Source organism: Corvus cornix, chromosome 7 (assembly GCF_000738735.6).
Source record: "Corvus cornix cornix isolate S_Up_H32 chromosome 7, ASM73873v5, whole genome shotgun sequence".
Taxonomy (NCBI): Eukaryota; Metazoa; Chordata; class Aves; order Passeriformes; family Corvidae; genus Corvus; species Corvus cornix.
The window spans coordinates 15,827,070-15,844,762 of record NC_046337.1 but is presented as its reverse complement, the minus strand read 5'-3'; the positions used below and the strand labels follow the sequence as shown (position 1 = coordinate 15,844,762).

General features: G+C 58.5%; 1 protein-coding gene across 2 annotated transcripts in view; it reads left to right on the top strand.

Moving 5' to 3' along the window:
• NHEJ1 (non-homologous end joining factor 1) overlaps positions 1-15,100 on the top strand; it is a 43,429-nt gene extending 28,329 nt beyond the window's left edge. For both annotated transcript variants that reach the window (XM_039555423.1, XM_010406932.3), the window contains exons 6-8: positions 14,174-14,291; positions 14,537-14,637; positions 14,925-15,100. In XM_039555423.1, coding sequence (XP_039411357.1) covers positions 14,174-14,291; positions 14,537-14,637; positions 14,925-15,005 — 300 coding nt within the window. In that variant the 3' untranslated portion in view covers positions 15,006-15,100. The remainder of the gene's footprint in view (positions 1-14,173; positions 14,292-14,536; positions 14,638-14,924) is intronic.
• The last annotated feature ends 2,593 nt before the right edge of the window (positions 15,101-17,693 follow it).

Below are 17,693 nucleotides of genomic sequence, written 5' to 3'. Positions count from 1 at the left end.
CTTCTGAACCCATGTGGCTTTTGTGGCTCTCACCCATGTTCTGGCAACATGGGTCTCCCAGCTGAGCAAATTGCTCAGGCTGGTTCCAGGGCTCTTTCAGTATCACTGCCCATGGGGTTTTAGACCCCTTATCCACCCTCCCACCCCACCAGGTAAGGCAAATCTGCATCCCACATGCACCTGCAACACCTCACCGAGGCTGGTGGCTCCTCTTTGAGAGGTCTAGAGCTGAAGTGCCCCGTGCTGGCAGGGAGGAGGGGAGGGGTTCTGGCCTGGTCTGTGCCCAGGCACCCAAGGTTTGTGTTTCTGCTACTCCCAAAGCTCCTCTAGCTGAAACCCCAGGCTGTGCTTTACCCAGGGGCAGGTACCCTAGCTGGGCTTGGGGACAGGCGGTGCCACTCGTTCACCCCATACCATCTCAATCCTTGGAATAGAGGCCGGGATCTCTCAGGTGCCTGCGGTACATTGCAGCATCCTGGGGCAGGATGGGTCAACAAGTTGGATCCCACACCTCCCCCCAGCCCATCTTGCTGGCAGAACAGAATGTGTTGTCTGTGGGAAAATGGGAGAACAACAGTGGGAACAGCCCTGGCTGCAGTTTTTCCAGCAGCCTAGAGGCAAAACGGGGGGGTGCAACTGGGGGAGAGACAGAGAGGACAGAGCCCACCATCCCCGCAGTGCGGCTGCTGGGGCTCCGTGTTTTGCAGCCCGCCTTGTGGGCGCTGAGGTTTGGTTTCCTTCTCTCTAGTCTTTTCCTCTTCCTCGCCAGGCCCCGGGGCTGCTGACTGACCTCAAAGGGAAGAGCAGGCTCCGAGGGACAGCACAGGGATGGGCAGGGGTAAACACGGGGCTGGGGCCGGCCCGGCAGTGGGTGATGGAGGTGAAGTCATGCCGTGACGTCAGCCCTGCGGCTTTGGGGACAGCCGTGGTTAGGCTGCTCAAGGAGGGGCGGCTGTTTTTCTGCAGCTCCGCCGCTTGCTCCTGGTGCCCGTCTAACTTATAAACTTTAATGGCCAGTTTAAAAGGTTCCTGCCATGGGCACCTTGTTGCCAGATTTAGGTTTTTAATTTGGAAACTTTCCCCTCTGTGGTCAGAGGAGGAAGGACTTGGGTCCGCTCAGGGCCAGTCATCAGGACACGCGGGTGCCAAAGAGACAGTCCTAAAGGACTGTGCTGTCGTCACTGGTGTCGGGACAGGGTTGGCCACGCGTGGGGCAGACAGGCTGGAGGAGCCCCCTGGTCCCCCTCCCCGCTGCCCACATATTGGTGGGATAATTTTAGCTCCTCCTCCGCCACTGGCTGGGGGAGCACCATCAGCTGCCACCTGCTCCCGATCAGCACAGTCCTACCCCAGGGGTCACCACAGCTCTGGGCTGTGTGGGCAGCATCCTCATCCTGCAGCCCTCGGGAGACACCGGGGGCCCAACAAACCTCGGCTCGCAGGGGCGAGCGTTTGGCTACAGCCACGTTTGCTCCTGCAGGTGCCAGCAGAGCTGGGGTTAGACACAGAGCCGGGGTTACACAGAGCTGGGGTTAGGTACAGAGACAGGATTGTGTACAGAGTAATGCCTAGATGGACTGCTTGGCAGGAGCAGAGGATGCAGGGCCAGCACTACGGGAGACACTGAGGGTACGGCACTGCTGCACTTCCTCCTCTTCCTCACATCCCACCTTCCCTGAAGCCCTTAGGCAGCCCCTGCGAGGTGTGGGTTAGCAGAATCACATTTCCCTGGTGCAAACTCAGTTCTCCTCTGCCTGCAGAGACTCGAGAAGCCCTTGCAATGCCCAGGAGTTGCTGGGTGCTGGGACACAGGGCGAGACCTAACCCTTCCCATTAAACGAGGAAACCAGCCCATGGGCTTGATGGGAGTCTCCCCACTGCTTCTCCCCCCCACCCTGGGGAGAGCAGGGACATCTTCCCCCACCCCAGCTGCAGCCACCTGGTGGGGCTAACGGTGGGGCTCCCAGGAGTGACCACGGCTTGGCTGGGTCTCTCCTTGTCACCAGACTGGTGTGGCAGGGCTTGTCCATACATTCCTGCTCTACATGCTGGTTGTCTGAGAGAGCTGCATGAGGGCTGGTCCTTCCAGTGCGTGCTGATGTGTCCATGCGATGAGTCGCTGTGATGGGCTGGATCAGAGCCCACCCTGGAGCATCTTAGTTATCTTATCTGGAGGGTCCAGGAATGTGCTGGGATCTGGGGAGCTCAATGGCAGACAAGATGTCTGGCTTGGCTAAAGTCTGCACCCCAAGGGTTGAACTTCCCCAGGGTGGGCACCCAGAACACTGTAAATAGCACATGAAGCCAGAGGAGCAGAGGAGTGGCCCTGGTTTACCAGCACTTTCATACCATGGCTTTCAAGTGGTTCCTTTGCCTCTTCCCCATGAGCCAGTGGCACATCTGCACCCAGCCTCCAGTGCTGTGCCACGTGCTCTGCGGCCACTGGAGCCGGTGCCACGTGCCAGTCCTGGAGCAGCCCTGCCTTTGCCAGCCCTGTAATTGATTCCTGCTCTCCTGTACGGGTGGAGGCTGCAGATGTGCAGCCTGGTAGGAGGCAGTGGGCTGTGGGCACCGGCTCCAGGAGCCAGCAAAGGCAGAGTGAGGAGCAGCCCAGTCCTCACCTTGGCTCTGATGTCGACTTGAAGAGCTGCCTTTTGAGTTTCCAGCTGTTTGAAGAGGTTCTCTCCCCATCCTCAGTTTCCTGGAGGCAGGGCATTTGAGGGAACCCTGTTCCCCCACGTTGGGGCTGCTGGAGGAGCTGGGGTTGTTTGGGAGCAAAGAAAGAGCTCCTCGACTATCACTGTGTGTCTCCTGATGACAGGCTCATGTTTTGAGATGATGGCAGCTGATGGCAGTGCAGGGTGGGTCTATAGAGGTCCCTTATTATTCCCCCAAGCCTGCAGGAAGACCTGGCCATGGTGATGGCACGGGTTTAAGTTGAGGAGGATTTTGTAGCCTGGCACTGTGTAGGAGACAATATATTTGAGCATGTTATTTTGAATAAGGTTTGAGATAGACCAATTTTTAGACTGCAGGGTGATGGTGGTCCAGGAAAGAGGGACTGTGAACAGATGAGGTTTGACATGAGCACAGGGCAGCTGGAAGCAGGTGCCTTTGGTACCTTGTTTTCCAGTGCTGCTGCTGACAGATAGTGCTGCATGGAAGAAAACGCCTAGAAAATTAGGGGTGAAAATGGTGAGGCTTTTAAAAAACACTGTATTTAGCCAAAGGGCACGGTTCTGCTGTCTGGAGATGGCAAGGGGTAGGTGAACCCTTCAGAGCAAGGCAAGCATGAATGGAGAGAGTGGTGTGATGAGTGGGCAGGGGGCTGGAAAAAGAGCAGTCACCAGAGCTGAGGAGGTCTTTGCTCCTCATTGCCCACGGGGGAGTGGTGAAGCTCAGAGCATCTCTCCCAGCACAGGCTGGGATCCCTGCCCCTGAAAGTGAGGAGCAACTTGGGCTGCAGTGGCTGAACCTGGCAGGACAGAGATGGAAGAGGCTGCAGCAACAAGGGGAGATCTGCTTGCCCAGGTGGAATGGCACAGCATGGGACAGGGTTGGGGCCACGGCTCCCAGCTCCCCCAGCCCTCTGTGCTCCCCCAGGTAGCACCACAGAGATCCTGTCCCTCTCTCCAAGGGCTGAGAGGGCGAAGGTGGCCTGACAGAGTGTTTTATTAGCAGCAGGTGCCTGAAATCCAACTGTGGTGGTGCAGTAATCCCTCCCCTCACCTGGAGATGAACCCAGCTTCAGAGACGTGGCTGTGCAGGGTCAGGCCCTGCCGGTGCTGGGATTGCCCCTGCCATAACCAGAGCATCTCCCTGGCAGCCTGATGGGCTGCTCCTGCTGCAGGAGACAGGCGCGTAATGCCTGATTTCACAGCACTGGCATGCTCTGTTTGCTTGTGGCAATGATCTCTTTTGCCCTGTCCGACTCCAGCCCTCGGCCAGACCCCAGCCTGCAGCTCTGTCAGCTGGGATTAGGTACAAGATTTTGGCTAAAACATCTTTGCTCTTGGCTGGAGCAATGATAGAGAGGGGAAAAGTCAGCCTGTCATCTCTGGAGATGGAGCTCCTGCCCTGCCACTACCCCATATGTGGCATCCCCCATACCTGCCTTTAGCCCCAGCAGCCAGCACTGGGGCTTTGCAAACCCCACACAGAATAGGAGGAGGAAAGCAGAGATTTCCCCATCTCTCTGATGCTGAGGTTGTCCATGAGATGGGCATGGGTCCCTGGGCTGTCTGGAACAGACCAAGGGAATACTTGTAAAGGAGAGAGGAACAGCAGTGGTCCATGCAGAAAGGGTCTCCCATTTGCTGTCAGCTTCCAAAGTGCTCCTTGCTGTGTCCAGCTTGTTCCAGCAAAGCCATGTCTGAGAGGAGGAGCTGTGGAACAGCAGCCCCCTGCCCTCCATGCCTCCAAGAACAGGACTGGGGGTGGTTTGGCAGCAGACGAGCAGTGATGCCCTGTGGGATGGCTGGCAGCCTAGTGCAGGTAGTGCCAGGGGAGGCAGAGCAGGATGTGTGGCACCCTGGCAAACGCCAACCTTGGACTTGCAGGAGCACTGTATCTGTGTCTCACTACTGCATAGTGCCGAGCCCAAGCTGAGGCTTCTTATCACCTCATGGCGAGGTGCACAGCCCTGAGCAGCCCTCCACTTCCCTGCAATCTTGCCCTCTCCCAAAGTGCTGCTTCCTGCTCATCTCACTGGACCCTGGCTTTGTTGGCTGCGCTTGTTTAGCTCTGACAAAGTTTATAGTGCTGGAATGCAGAATGGCTGCTGGCCTCCCTCCAGCCTAAACATCCCCACCCCACAGTGCGACAGGCGCTGATAAGGGTGAGTGCCACAGCGGGCAGGTATCTCGTGCCCAGCCCGCGACCTCGCAGCCACACGACCTTGAAGGTTGCCATTTATCTCACGCGTGTGTGTGTGTGCGCGCACGCGAGCTGTCTCCCATCCCCAAGAAATGTTCTCCGCATCCCTGGTTTTCTCTCCAGGCCAAACCCACATGCACGTTGCCCGAAACCGACTCCGAACAGACTCCTTTGATGAGCAGGGCTTAAATATATATTTGGCATTCCAGCGGCAGTGTGCCGAGCGTGGCCAAGGGTGTGAAAGTGTTTGCTTGACAAACTCCGGGGGCTCTCGCCTCTCTGCTGGCTCTGGGGATTTGCAGGAGAGAAATATCAAGGAATTTTTCACCTCTCTGTTTTGTTTTGTGTTTTTATTTTGTTTTCCTTCTGTGAGTGCATTTTTAGCTCTGGTGAAAAGTGCCTGATTGACAGTCATAGAGACTGAGTCCCCTCTCTTTGCTGAAACAGGGACAGCAGGAGTAAACATCCCAACCTGGGCCCAGATGGGAGAAGGAATAGTCCTGAGAGCCTCGCATTGAATGTGGGGGCTCCCATCTCCTCTCCACTGTCCCTGTCCCCTCCATGAGTCCAGTGCTGTCATGGACCGATTTGGGTACCAGCAGGATGGAGGTGCCCCACATCCCAGATGTCCCAGGCTGTGGTCTTCTCAGAGCCCTTTTGCAAAGACCCTCTCTCTGCTGAGGGCAGTGGGTTCCAGTCACCACTCAGCTGGCCTCAGAGAGCCCCGGCGCCACATTGTGGAGATGCCTGTGCCCATTGCTTCACCAAGGATTTCCCAGCCAATGTCCCCACGTGCTGTGGCACCAGCTTGGGGTATGTGCTGGTCTCCAGGCACCTTTGGGGTTGCAGAGGGTCTTCTCACCTTGTGCCTGTGAGTGGGGACATGGGGCAAGTGGAGCAGAAGAGTGTCTCCATGGGCAAGTTGCAGGTGGACAGGCTGGTTGCTTGCAGCCTCCTAAAATGATGCATGGGAGGTGCTGGGGGCACGAAGTCAGAACCCTGAGGTTCACTTGCCACTCAGCTCCTTCTGGGCTGCAGCCTGTGGTGGGGCCGGAAAGGCAGCTCCATCGTCAATTTCCATGTGATACAGGATCCATGGAGGGGCTGGGATGAGCAGAGCAGACTGAGGTGCAGAGCTGGAATCCTGGGCTTGGATGTGAGCCCAGAGATGTCTCCTCCATGGGGAGGAGGAAGGCAAATCAGGCAAATCTTCCTCATCAGTCCAGCCACTGCATCCTGCACCTATGGAAAATGGGGAGGGGGAGTCCTGGGCAGCAGATTTGGTTTCAGAGCCCATATCTGCAATGCCTGCCAGAGCAGACTGAGAACCTGGCTGACTCTTGGGAAGGGGGCTGAGGGGGCTGCATCTGTGTGTTCCCAGCTGTCCCCAGTGTAATCCTTCATGAAAGAGAACCCTCTGCCCTGCTGCATCCCCATTGTCAGGTGGCAGTGCTGCCTGACCCTAAATCACCTGCCACTCCCAGCCTGATGGATCACCATGGAAATAGGGGTGCTTCCCCCCAGACCAGCAGAGGGTCTGGGGTCTGTGGGCAGGGGTCCAGACTCTGGAGGCTGCAGAGCAGGGCTTAGGATGTTAGTAGTCTGTGGGGAGAGGCTTGGTGCCCAGGAACTGCAGGGCAGAAGTTGGTACCATTTTGCAGAGGGATTGGGCTGCTGTGAATTTCAGCTGCTGAGAAAGGGAGGCATTGTGGAGCAGGGTTGGGGATCCTGGGGGGCCATGAGGCTGGGGGCAGGCTTTGTCCCTGGGGCAAGGGCAGGCTTGGCTTGGGCTCCCCGAGGTTTCCTTCCTGGACCATTGAAGAATCGCTGGCTTGTCTGAAGGATCATTGACCTGTGGATTTCCTGGGCAGCGAGTCCCTTTCATGTGGCCGCGTGCAAACTCTCATGACATCACCACGGGCTGCTCCTCCTGGAGACAAACCCAGTGCTTTTTAGGGTTTTGCCTTCCCCCCCACCCCAGCCTGTGTGTTTTGGCCAGGGGGGACCCGACGAATCACGTCCAAGAGCAGCCACTCTGGCAGGGAGATGGTGCGCAGGGCTGGGGGGCAGGGAGAGGGCAGTGTGTCCCCCCCGTATTGAATAAACATGGGCTGGCCAGGGCTGGAGGGGGCTTTTCCAGCCTGGACCACACCCCGGGGGGCTATTTTTTGCCATGAATGAAAGGGCTGTGTGCTCACAAGGCAGGCTGGCCTCCTGCCGCTGCTGCTGTGCACGGAGAGCTCTCTTGACACTCAATCCTGGTGCCTGGCTGGGGACCAACATCTGCACTGAGCACAGCTGGGCACTGCCCGTGGGACACCTGGGTACCTGGAACAGCTGGGCACTGCCTGGGGGGACACCTGGGCACCTGGCATAGCTGGGCACTGCCCATGGGACATCTGGGTGCCTGGTACCAGCTGGGCACAGCCTGGGGTGACGCCAGCAGGCTGCCATGCCTGGGAAACACGGATTGTCACAGGGCAAGGAAGTGATGGTGACTCAGTGGCTGTGCCAGCAGCAGTGCCAGGGCTGCTGGGGCAAGTTGGACCCAACCCTACTGGGGCCATGTGCCTGGGGAGTTGCCTGAGGCAGCCCAGTGGGGAGCCCTGCTGCCCCCCTGCCCCACACAGAAATGCTTCCTGCTGCAGTTTCGGGTGACAATGGGGCAGCATCCCCAGGGGCTGCCCCTATGGCTGCACCCGTGCTTGGGAGGAACTGCAAAGCCACAAGGGTGGAGCAGCTGCCTCCTGCTCAACCTTGGTCCTAAACACGCCCAGATTCCCCCCAAAAGCCCCTAATCCCACCTGGCTCAGCACCAGCTTCCTCTCCGGGCCCTGTTAGCTCAGCTAATCCCTTGTGTGCCAGGTTCAGGGATGTACTGGGTGCAGTAGTTCCATGGTTGTCCCCCTGTCATCCCCAGATTTTGTTTCTTGAGTATGAGGGCTGCTTTGCCAGTTCCCTGCCCTGACCCACACTCCTGCTGCCTCTGTTATACAGAGATCCAGGGGAATCATGAGTGCTTGTGCCCATGAATGAGTGGCCTGTCCTTGCTGGGTGGAGCTGAGGTGCTGGATCCCACCCTTTGCTGTTCCTTATCGCCACACAGCATCCTTGTGATTCACCAGGTGTGGCTCCCTTTCCATCAACCCACTTTGCAGGAAGTTTCCTGGCCAGCCCCCCCATGAGCTCTGTGCAATAACAACAAGCTGGGATGAGCTGGCTGGCCTTCCTGAGCAACCCTACAATAACAGACCAGTGCAATGTGTCCAGCTTTCCTGAGCAGACAATAATAAACCCGCATGAGCTGGCACACTTTGCGGAGGAATCCTACAATAATAAGCCTGGATGATGTATCTATATTCACCGAGTCAGCCTAAAATAACAAGGCGGTGTGAGCCACCCAGCTTCCTCACAGATAAGTGGGGTCTCTGAGCTGTCCCCCTGGGAGAGGAGGCATACTGGCCACCAGGTCTCCATGCCTTCTGCTCTTGACCCTGGAGAAGGCACCCTGTGTCAGTGATGGGTCAGGTTGGTGGAGGTGAAGGCTATAGGTTCTATCACCCTGTGACTCTCCCTTCTTGGAAGCAAGTCCTCACTAGTCCTGGTATGCTGGGACCTGCCACACTTTTTGGGACCTGCCTCCTTGTCCATCTCCCTTGCCAAACTGGCACCCAGTGCCAGCTTCCCCAAAGGTTTTCCTGCTGTTACCCCATGGGCTGCTGGACAGGAGGACAAGTGCCCATGGTCAAGCTGCGCAGCAAGGCCCAGCATCTTCCAGCATTGCCCAGGTGGGGAGGCAATGCTAGTGCTGGACACAACTCTTTTTCAGGGAGTTTGTTGGCACTTGGGCAGGGGGAGGGCTTGGATGCCCATGAGTTTGCTTGGCAGCATGGCAGGAGGGCCTCTTTCCAAATGGGACGGGGTAGGGACAGTGCCCACTGAGGGTGGAACCGCTCACCCCCTGCCAGCGTCCCAGCCAAGCCCCAAGCTGCTCCTGGTGGGTTGGTCCTCACATGACTGGGAAGGAGATGCTGCAACCTCCTGCCCCACCTCTGCTCTGCCGCCGACCCTCCTTTCCCTGGGATTTATCCCTGCCCGTTGGATGCAGGAGTGAGTGGGCAGAGCAGGGATAGAACCCCCCCAGCATCTCTGCATGGGGGGAACCAGCATCCACCCCGGCATGGCGGCGGCACAATGCAGAGCCCCCGCTACCACCACGCCCCTCCGCTCAGTGTCTGCGAGAAAGGCTGTAACCCAAGCCACAGAAGCAGCACAAGGAGAAAAGAAAAGGGTATTGAGCGGCGGGGCTGCTGCGGTCGCCGGCCAGCATAGACTGCTGGTTGTTAAGTGAGTGCCTCGCTTGCAAAGGCTGCCTTGATGAAGTGTGAGACAGCACTTACGGAGGGACGCGGGCAGGCATTCTCGCTCCATCTTCCGCTCACAGTGCCGCTCTTTATGTGCCTGACATTTGCTCGCTGGAAAGGCCCCTGAAGTCAGGGGGAAAGGAAAACATTGCCGGCAGCAGGGCCAGAGCGGTGCTGGGAGGAGTGCTGTGCCATGCCGGGCTGGGCTGGGCTGGGCCGGGCTCCGATGCTCCTCTGTCCCGGCCTCACCACTCGCTCTTCCCCGGGGTGACCCCTTCACCTCTCAGCAGCTCTCCGGCTGCCTTCCCCTGCCGGCACCGCCACTTCCTGCCAGGTGTGCTCAGCCTGGCTGCCTGCCTGTGAAGCCCTGGCCATCCTGCCCGTGCCTGCTCCAAGGGCGGGCTGGCAGCACCGCCAGCTCTCCTAGCTGCCGCTGCTGCTGCTGCTGCCGCTGCTGCTGCGTGTCCCCTGGGACTGCATGGTAGGGCAGATGGGGACAGTGACAGTTCGAGCTCAGGGCTGGTCCTTTAGCCACCTGCTTCTGGAGTATGCAGTGCCCCACGGAGTAATGCAGGCTGGGGTGGGTGCAAGTAGATCTAAGGGCTGGAGGAGCTGGGAAAGGGCATCAGTGGTAAGTGTGGGGCACCTCGGAGTGCCTGGAGGCAGCTCTGCCCCCAGGGAGAGGGCTATTTCCCCACAAGGGAGCTGGGGCAGGATATCTGGCCGATGTACCCTGCTTCATCCCAGGGAATAAGCACCCCCTTTCCTGCCCTTGATACCAGCTGGAGGGGGGCAGTTCAACTCTCTCCATCTATTCTCTTGCAGACAGATCCTCTGCTGCTGGAAGAGGGTGGGTGAGCATCTACCTGGATCCCAGGGTGGGTCTCTCCCTAGCCTGACATTGGCATAACCATGGGCAGAGATGCCCAGCATAGATCCAGCAAGCCATGCCAGCCCCATTCCCAGGAGCCTGCACAAAGCTTGTGGCAGGGTAGAGTGCCAAGGGCAGCCTGGCCCTGAGGCACAGGAATGCACCAGCCATGGAGCCCTTCCCTTGTCCGCTGTGGACTGTCACAGCATCGCCAGACTTCATCCACACCAGTGTGGCAGTGGCCGTGCCCAGTGCCAGAGAGCCAGTCTGCCATTCCTGGTCTGCCACTCCACCACGCTGCTTCCGCGGAGCCCGCTGGCGGGGACAGCCTGGGGAAGCCATCCTCCCCCTTGGCCCACACCCCTTGGCTCCCGCCCCTGCAGGAATTATTAAGTGTGCCCCTGTGGAGCATGTGCTGAGGCTGGCCACGGGAATGTGGGCAGATCTGACATACAAGCCACAGCAGCCAGGCTGTAATTTCCAAACAGGCCCCATTCGCTCTGTTTTCCAGTTAAAAATATATTAAAAAATAGGAATGTGGGATTTGTAGTGAAGAATGTTGGTAACCGCTTTGAACGTCTGGTGTGATAATGAAAGGGTCAGTCCCCAGCTTTGAGCATGACCGATTTAGACTCTGGTGCTTGGCACTGGAAGGGGGGCCCAGCACGAGCCAGCCTGCCTGCAAACCCGTCCTGGGCCAGGGAAAGGTGATGGTTTTGTGCTGGTGGCATGGTGCCGGGATGGGTGATGTGCCCCTTCTGCTCATACTGCAAATTGCTGTCCCTTATGGCCCCTTGAGAAGGGAGTCTGGGCAGGGGGTGGGTAAAGGCAGAATGCCTTGGAGATAGATTCTGTACCCTGCCCACCACTGACCCTGCTACATCTCCACGCTGGGGTGCAGCCCCATAGCCCAGCCCTCTGGGTTGGGGTCACTGAGCGAGGCTGCAGCCCAGCTCCCCCTGAGCTGCCCCTCCACACCGTGGAGCTGTTGGTAGCATGGCTTGCTCTCAGCACGAGGTCAGGCACCTGCCCCCCTTTGCTGGGCACCCCCCCAGTTGCAGTTCAGGGTGTGCTGCGGAGCCTCCCGTGCCGCCTCCACAGCCTTGAGTCCCTCCTGATACGGGGGCATCCCACTTGGCCTTGTGGCCAGGTAGTCATAACAGGCCAGACAAGCCATGCCAGCTCCCCAGGCATCACTCTCTGGTGCCTGGTGAGTCGTGTGGAGCAACTCGGCCAGCACTCCCCCAGCGGCCAACCCTCTGCTTGTGCGGCTCCCCGGACCTCAGACATCATGTTTATCCTGGAGATGGGTAATCAGGGAAAAACAAGTCACCAGAGATGAGGGCTGATGTCGCAGTGGGGACAACTTGTCTGCAGCAGGGTTCAGCTTCGGAACGGAGCAGTGGGGCAAGGACGAAGGGGAAAATCACCTGTAGCCAGGGCTTGTCCCCCATCCAGCCCTTTTGGGGACACTTCGTTGTCCCTCTCAGCCTTCGGGGCCATCAGGTGGCCGGTGGCTGGCACAGCACGCTCTGCTCCCTGCTGAGTCATAGCTCTGCAGGGAAACGCTTCCAGCTCTGGTTAGAACCCATTTCCCTCCGGGGCTGTGAAGCGCAGCCTCCCAGTCCCGCCGCGGGCCAGCTCCGGCCACCCCATGGCCCCGAGCCCGCAGGCTCCAGCCGCCGGGAAGGGCAGCGGCAGGAAGTGGCCGCTGACTCCCAAATTCCACCCTGGGCTTTCTGGAGCTAAGCCCTTCCCGCAGGCGTGGGCAGCAGGTGCCCTGCACCTGCAGACCCCTGTGCCACCCCGGATGCCCAATCCCCCGAGGAGTGCTGGGCACTCCTCCCAGTGCCTCTCCAGGGTGCCACCTCAGTGGGTGTGTGTGCTGCTCTTGGGGACACTGTGCGGCTGCAAAGATGGTTTGCCCCATCCCCAGGGGCACCATGGGGACACTGCTGGCTCTGGGCAGCTGGGGCTGAGCACTGAGTGAGCAGCTGCCCTGCCCAGATCCTTGCTTGAATGCTGTGAAGTGGAGCAGCGTGAGCAGCCCTGGGCCTCGGGGCACATCCCAGGTGCCATCCTGATGGGTTGGAGCAGAGGAGATTGGGCAGCACCCTACACCTGGATGCATAGCCTGCCCCATTGCCCTGGCATTCCCCAGAGACTGGTTGGTGGCAGGGAGAGGGGATGGGCACCATAGTAGTGGCACCCAGAGCTGGCACCTGGCTCTGCAGGGGACTCTCCTGCCCTCCTGGGGCACTGACCCACGCAGCGCTATCTAGTACACTTTGCTCACTTCACTGCCATTCCTGACTTTCCTGGGAGCTGCTGTTTGCTTTTCTCTGAATTATGACTCCAGCTTGTGCCTTTGATCTGGGCTGTGTCAGCCACCCGTGACCAGGCCCTCTTCTGCCTTTGAAGTGCAGTCACCTTCCCAGCCTTGGATGCTGCTTTTGAAACCTTGGGTGCAACTCTGGCTCTGTGGGGTGAGACAGCAGGGCAAGAGCATCTTTGGGGTGCCTGAGGTGCTCAGCATCCCTCCTCCTCCTCTCTGGGACCTTGTCATGAGCCAGTGCAGCTAACAGCTTGGCGGCTGGGTGATGAGGCATTGAGAGGTGTGCTTGCCCAGTACCAAACAATCCCAGGGATGCTGGTGGGATGCTGGTGGGATGCTGGTGGGATGCTGGCAGGATGCTGGGAGCAGAGCATCGCTCCCTCCAGTGGCAGTGGGCAAGGACAGAGTAGGTGACCTGTATAGCAGTTGGTCAAAAAGCAGATGCCAGTGCCATGCATTTCCTACAGCCAAGGGGCCTTTCATGCCTGTGACTCCAGCAGAAGAGATGAGACCTGCATGGAAAGTGTCTCTCTGGGCACCAGCCAACCCATCCTGGCATCAGCCCTATCCTCCCACCCTGTCTGGCAGGAAGCAGTGAAGAGGGCCCAGCCTACCCATTCTGCCCCTGGGAAGCTGGGGTCAGGCTTTGGACTCTGGCCTTGAGTGGGTCTGAGTGTCCCCATCCCCTCCCCACTTTCCTGGCCCGGAGAGGATCCTACCTTATCTGTTACACTTTGTTCTCCTGCTGTCTGGGTGTGGAGCAGGGCAGAGATTAGTGTGTGCAGACCTTTGACACACACACACACACAAACACACAGAGAGCCACACAATCAGCCATGCGTGCACCCGCAGCCATGCTCATCTGCACACTGCTGCACACACAGTCCCTATGTACGTCATCATGCTCACACTCACCTGCACTTGTAGGCCCACACTGTGCCCCACACACCCCCCGCAGCAACCCCTCCAGGGCACACACGCGTTTCCCCATCCCTGCACGTTTGTTTGCTCACTGTGAGCTGTGTTATGGTCCCAGTGGAGTGTGGCGCTTCCCCAGCCCGCCAAGATCTCTCATGTGCATCAGCATGGCCCAGCAGGAAAGGTGGCATGCCACTGGCAAGAGGTGCAGGCAGGAGGAAGGCGGCTTCCCATGTCAAGTCTGGAGGGAATAAAAATGTGTGCAGGGAGGCAGGAGCTGTTCTGGTAGACGGGGAGCAAACCTGGGCATCCCTCAGTTCACTGTCACCTCATTTTCAGTTTCCGTGGGGCCACCAGAGATGCCTTGTGCTGGAGGCTGTGGTGGCAGGCAGTGGCTGCCTGTTCCCACCTCTTAATGAGGTCATGTCCCTGCCCAAGGCTCGCTGTCCAGATCTGCAAGCTGCAGCCCCTGCTGCTGCAGGCAGGGAAGCCAGAGCCCTTCCAGAGCGATCTTATCTCCAGCATTTCATGAATGACCCAAAAGCCTCTGCAGTCTGCCTCTCAATGGGAAGGCAATGCAGTGTCCAGAGCAGGTGTGTGGGTGTGTGCACAGCTGGGAGCAGCCACATCCCACCCAGTGCCTGAGCTGCCTGTTCCCACAAACTGTGCTGCAGTCCTGGGGTGAAACAGATGCAGCCTGACAGGCAGAGGGGGGCACAGCCCCTTCTCTGCCCCACAGCGGCACCGTGGCAGGGTGACCTGGCAGATGATGTCCTGGCAGGGCGATGGTGCCTCTACTCTCTTCCACAGACCCTGCCCCGGATCTGCGCTGCGGATGAAGGGCGGGAGTTTGCCTCTGCTCTGCAGCAGCTCTACACTGCAGTGACACAGCAGGAGGCCAAGCAGGCTCGGAAACGGCGTTGCTCTGGTGAGGAGCTCCTTGGCTGTGGCATGGGGAGCATGTGATGCAGCCATCCCCTCGACTGCTGAGCCCCATATCCTGGGGGAAGGGAAGTATGGCCCCAGGTGCAGCTCACCCCATGCAACAGTGTCCCCCTTTGCTTTCCCCCCATGGGCTGGGCTCCCCATCCAAGCACAATTCCTGGAGTGGCTTTGGGCAATGCCTCATGCTCCCTTATCTCAATCCCAAATTGCGTCTTTTTCTGGTACCAGAGGATGACGTGGACACAGCACCCACTGCAGAAACCACAGAGCACCCCCATCCACCTCCTCCATCCCAGGAGGATGAAACATCTTCCAGCAACAGAACCTCGGTGAGTGCTGCTCTAGAACAGTCTGTACCAATGGCAGGATGGGGACCACATCTCCTTCCTGTCCTCTCATCCAAGCACTGTGCCCATCCAGGATGGGCTCGGAGTCTCAGCTTGGTTCCTAGCCCATTCTACCCCATGCATCCTGACTGGGGAGTGTGTGATTGCAGATGTGTATGTATTTTGCACTCCCACAACAGAGATGACAGGAATATCACTGCTTGCACACTTGCACACACGCTGCATGACCCCCCAAGGTGGAACTGACACTGCCTCCTCTTTGTTTCCAGCCAGCCTCCTCCCCAGCTCAGAAGCCCCGGCTGCCTGCAGCCAAGGCCAAGCCAAAGAAGGCAAAAGGGCTCTTCAGCTGAAAGATTGCTGCCAACCCTGCCAAGGGTCTCTGCTTCCCCCAGCATCCAAGAGAGGAAGTGCAGAGCACCCATGCATCATCTACCTCTTCTCTGCATCTCCTGGTGGACCCTGCCCAGGTCATGGTCCCCTCCCAAGATGTCTCCATTTGGGGAGATGGAGCTCCTTTCTTCAACAGTGTTTCAGGAAACAGCTTCTCTAACTCTTCCCTGGTGCAGAGTTTCCCCAGGCTTCCTCTCATGGCAGAGCCAGTGCTGGACCTGGGAGAAGTGGGAGGGATGCTGCCAGTGGATGTGGGACAGCTGGGGCTCTGGCAGAGCTGTGGGGTTTGGCTGCTCTTGAGTGGGTTTTCAATAAAAGGCTGTGTCTGGGTGGGATTCCTTCTCCTTCTCTGTCCCACCAGGGCTGTAGTGTCTAGGAAGGGATGTAATCACCAGTGCTGCTGGGTCCCCCTCAGGCCAGTCCTGATGTCCCAGGGGCTTGCAGTGACTCTGGACAGTGAGCAGGTGACAGCAGCTCATTGCTGTGGCACAGCACAGCCGCTCCCAGCCATGCTGAGCCTCACCCTGAGCAGCAGTATGTGTTTTGGGGTGTGCACAAGAGGATGCCCAGATCATGGGGGCACAGCATGCTGAGGGGGCTGGAGCCCCTGTTCCTGTCCCACACCAGGATACACACTGTGTGCTGGTGCCTGCAGCAGCAGGCTGGCAAAGGCCCTGGATGGGCTGTGGGGCACCCTACATTTGCAGGCACCTCCACCATAGTTACTGGGCAGGTGATACAGGGTTGATTCATGCTTTGGCCTCCAAGGAGCAGGAGACAACCAAAACACTAACACACTGAATGCTCCCAGGCCTGGGAGCAGCCCTGGAGCAGCTTACAGATGCTCCCTGGACACAAAACACCACTTCCATCCCTTCCCACCCCATCCATCCATCCATCCATCCACTCTGTTCTCCTCTTCCAGCCCCTGGGTCATCATGCTTCCTTCAGGACTGGAACCCTATTCCTGTGTCCAAGCCAGGTCCTACAACAGCATGCAGAGAGCCAGGCAGCAGGCAGGCTGCAGCCAATGGTGCTGCTCTCCTGGGACAGGGACCCATGCCCCCAGCTGTCCTGCTCCCTGGGGCTGGGCCAGCTGCAGCCATGCTGCCTGTTCTCTTGGGCAGAAAGGGGGAAATAAAAACATCCAGAGCAGTCCCTGTGTCTGTAGAAGGGGAATGAAAGGGCCTTTGCTGGGCCACAGCCGACCAGTCCCAGGGTGAGTGCAACTGGTTGCTTTTTATATTTCCTTTCTTAGGGAGCAGCATGCAGGGCAGGGTGGGTGGTGAGAAGGGAAAGCCATGGGATGCGGAGCTTGTGCCGACTGCCGTAGCTTACGCATCCTGCATTTTCCCATCTGCAAGCATCTTATCTTGGCAGCTTTGAGTCTGCCTGCTAGGCACTTGCCCCCAGGGAGGGTCCTGCTACTGGCTGAGGGGTAGGACTGGGGCAGCAGGAGTTTGGCAGTTCAAGAGTTTCCTATATCTTCTGTCGCCAGGCTGTCCCTGGTGCAACCCCTACTCCGTCCATATGGAGTCCATCTCCTGGCGCAGGAGCTGTTCTGTTGCAAGCCTGGTCCCTCAGCTCCCTTCTGGCTCTGGGGTTTGTGCTGTTCCCCCGTGCATGCCAGCACATTCAGGAATGCTTATGGCCCCTGTGAGGGCATCTGGCTTGTCTATCCCCTTCGGGTGTGAGGAGACATCACAGGGAGAGGCAGGGCTGAAACAATCCCAACCTGGCTGTGCCAGTGGCTGGTGGACTCTGTGGGGGAGGAGCGGGTGGTGCAAACCAGCACCTGCACCCCTGGGTCTTTCTGGTGAGTTACTGTGTCTCTGCTTCTCCCTGGGGTACTCAACCCTGGGGGGAGCCAGTCCCAGGAATGCTGCAGAGGTGTTGCTCATGAGCCCTGTCCTGCTGCAAAGTCTCTGTGGAGTGTCCAGCAGCCCTAAAGACCTGCTGCAGGGATAGATCCTGTTCCGTTCACCCCTCTCCCAAGGCAAGGGAAGGTGTGGATGCAGGAGCATGGATGGGGGGTAAATAAAAGCAGGAGGGTGAAGACAGTAGGAAAAAGAGCTTTGCCAATGTCCCCCAGGGAACCGCAGGGACCCTGGCCCTCAAGACTCCAGCATGGGGCCACTGGTTCCTCCCTGGCCCAGGTTGTCGCCAGCTCCGGGGAATGTCACTACACATTGTCCCATCCTGTCCCGCTGGGGTCTCCTTCCCTGTCCCCACCCCCTCCTCCCTGGAGCCGGCTGGATTTGAGCTCCCGACACACATTAAAGGCCACAAGTTCGGCCTTGGCCTCCATAAATTTGATTCCATAAATATTAGTTTTCTCAGGGTTTAATGAAGCCGTTATGCTGGGCACGGCCCAGCACCCCGACCCGTGCCCTTAATAAGGGCTCTGTGGCCTCGATTAAAGGGACCTTTCAATCGCTGTCAAGTATTTTTAGAAAAGGAAAAGAAAAAAAAAGAGAGAGGGGGAGAGAGAGAGAGAGAGAGAGGGAAGAAGACGACCAAGGCAGCGAATAGGGAGAGGAAAATCCCAAACCCGTCCAGTGCAAAAATAGAGAAATAGCACCACCTAGACTGCCTGGCTCGGCTCCGCCGCCCGCTCGCCCTGCGCAGAGCCCAGCTCCGGGCAGCCC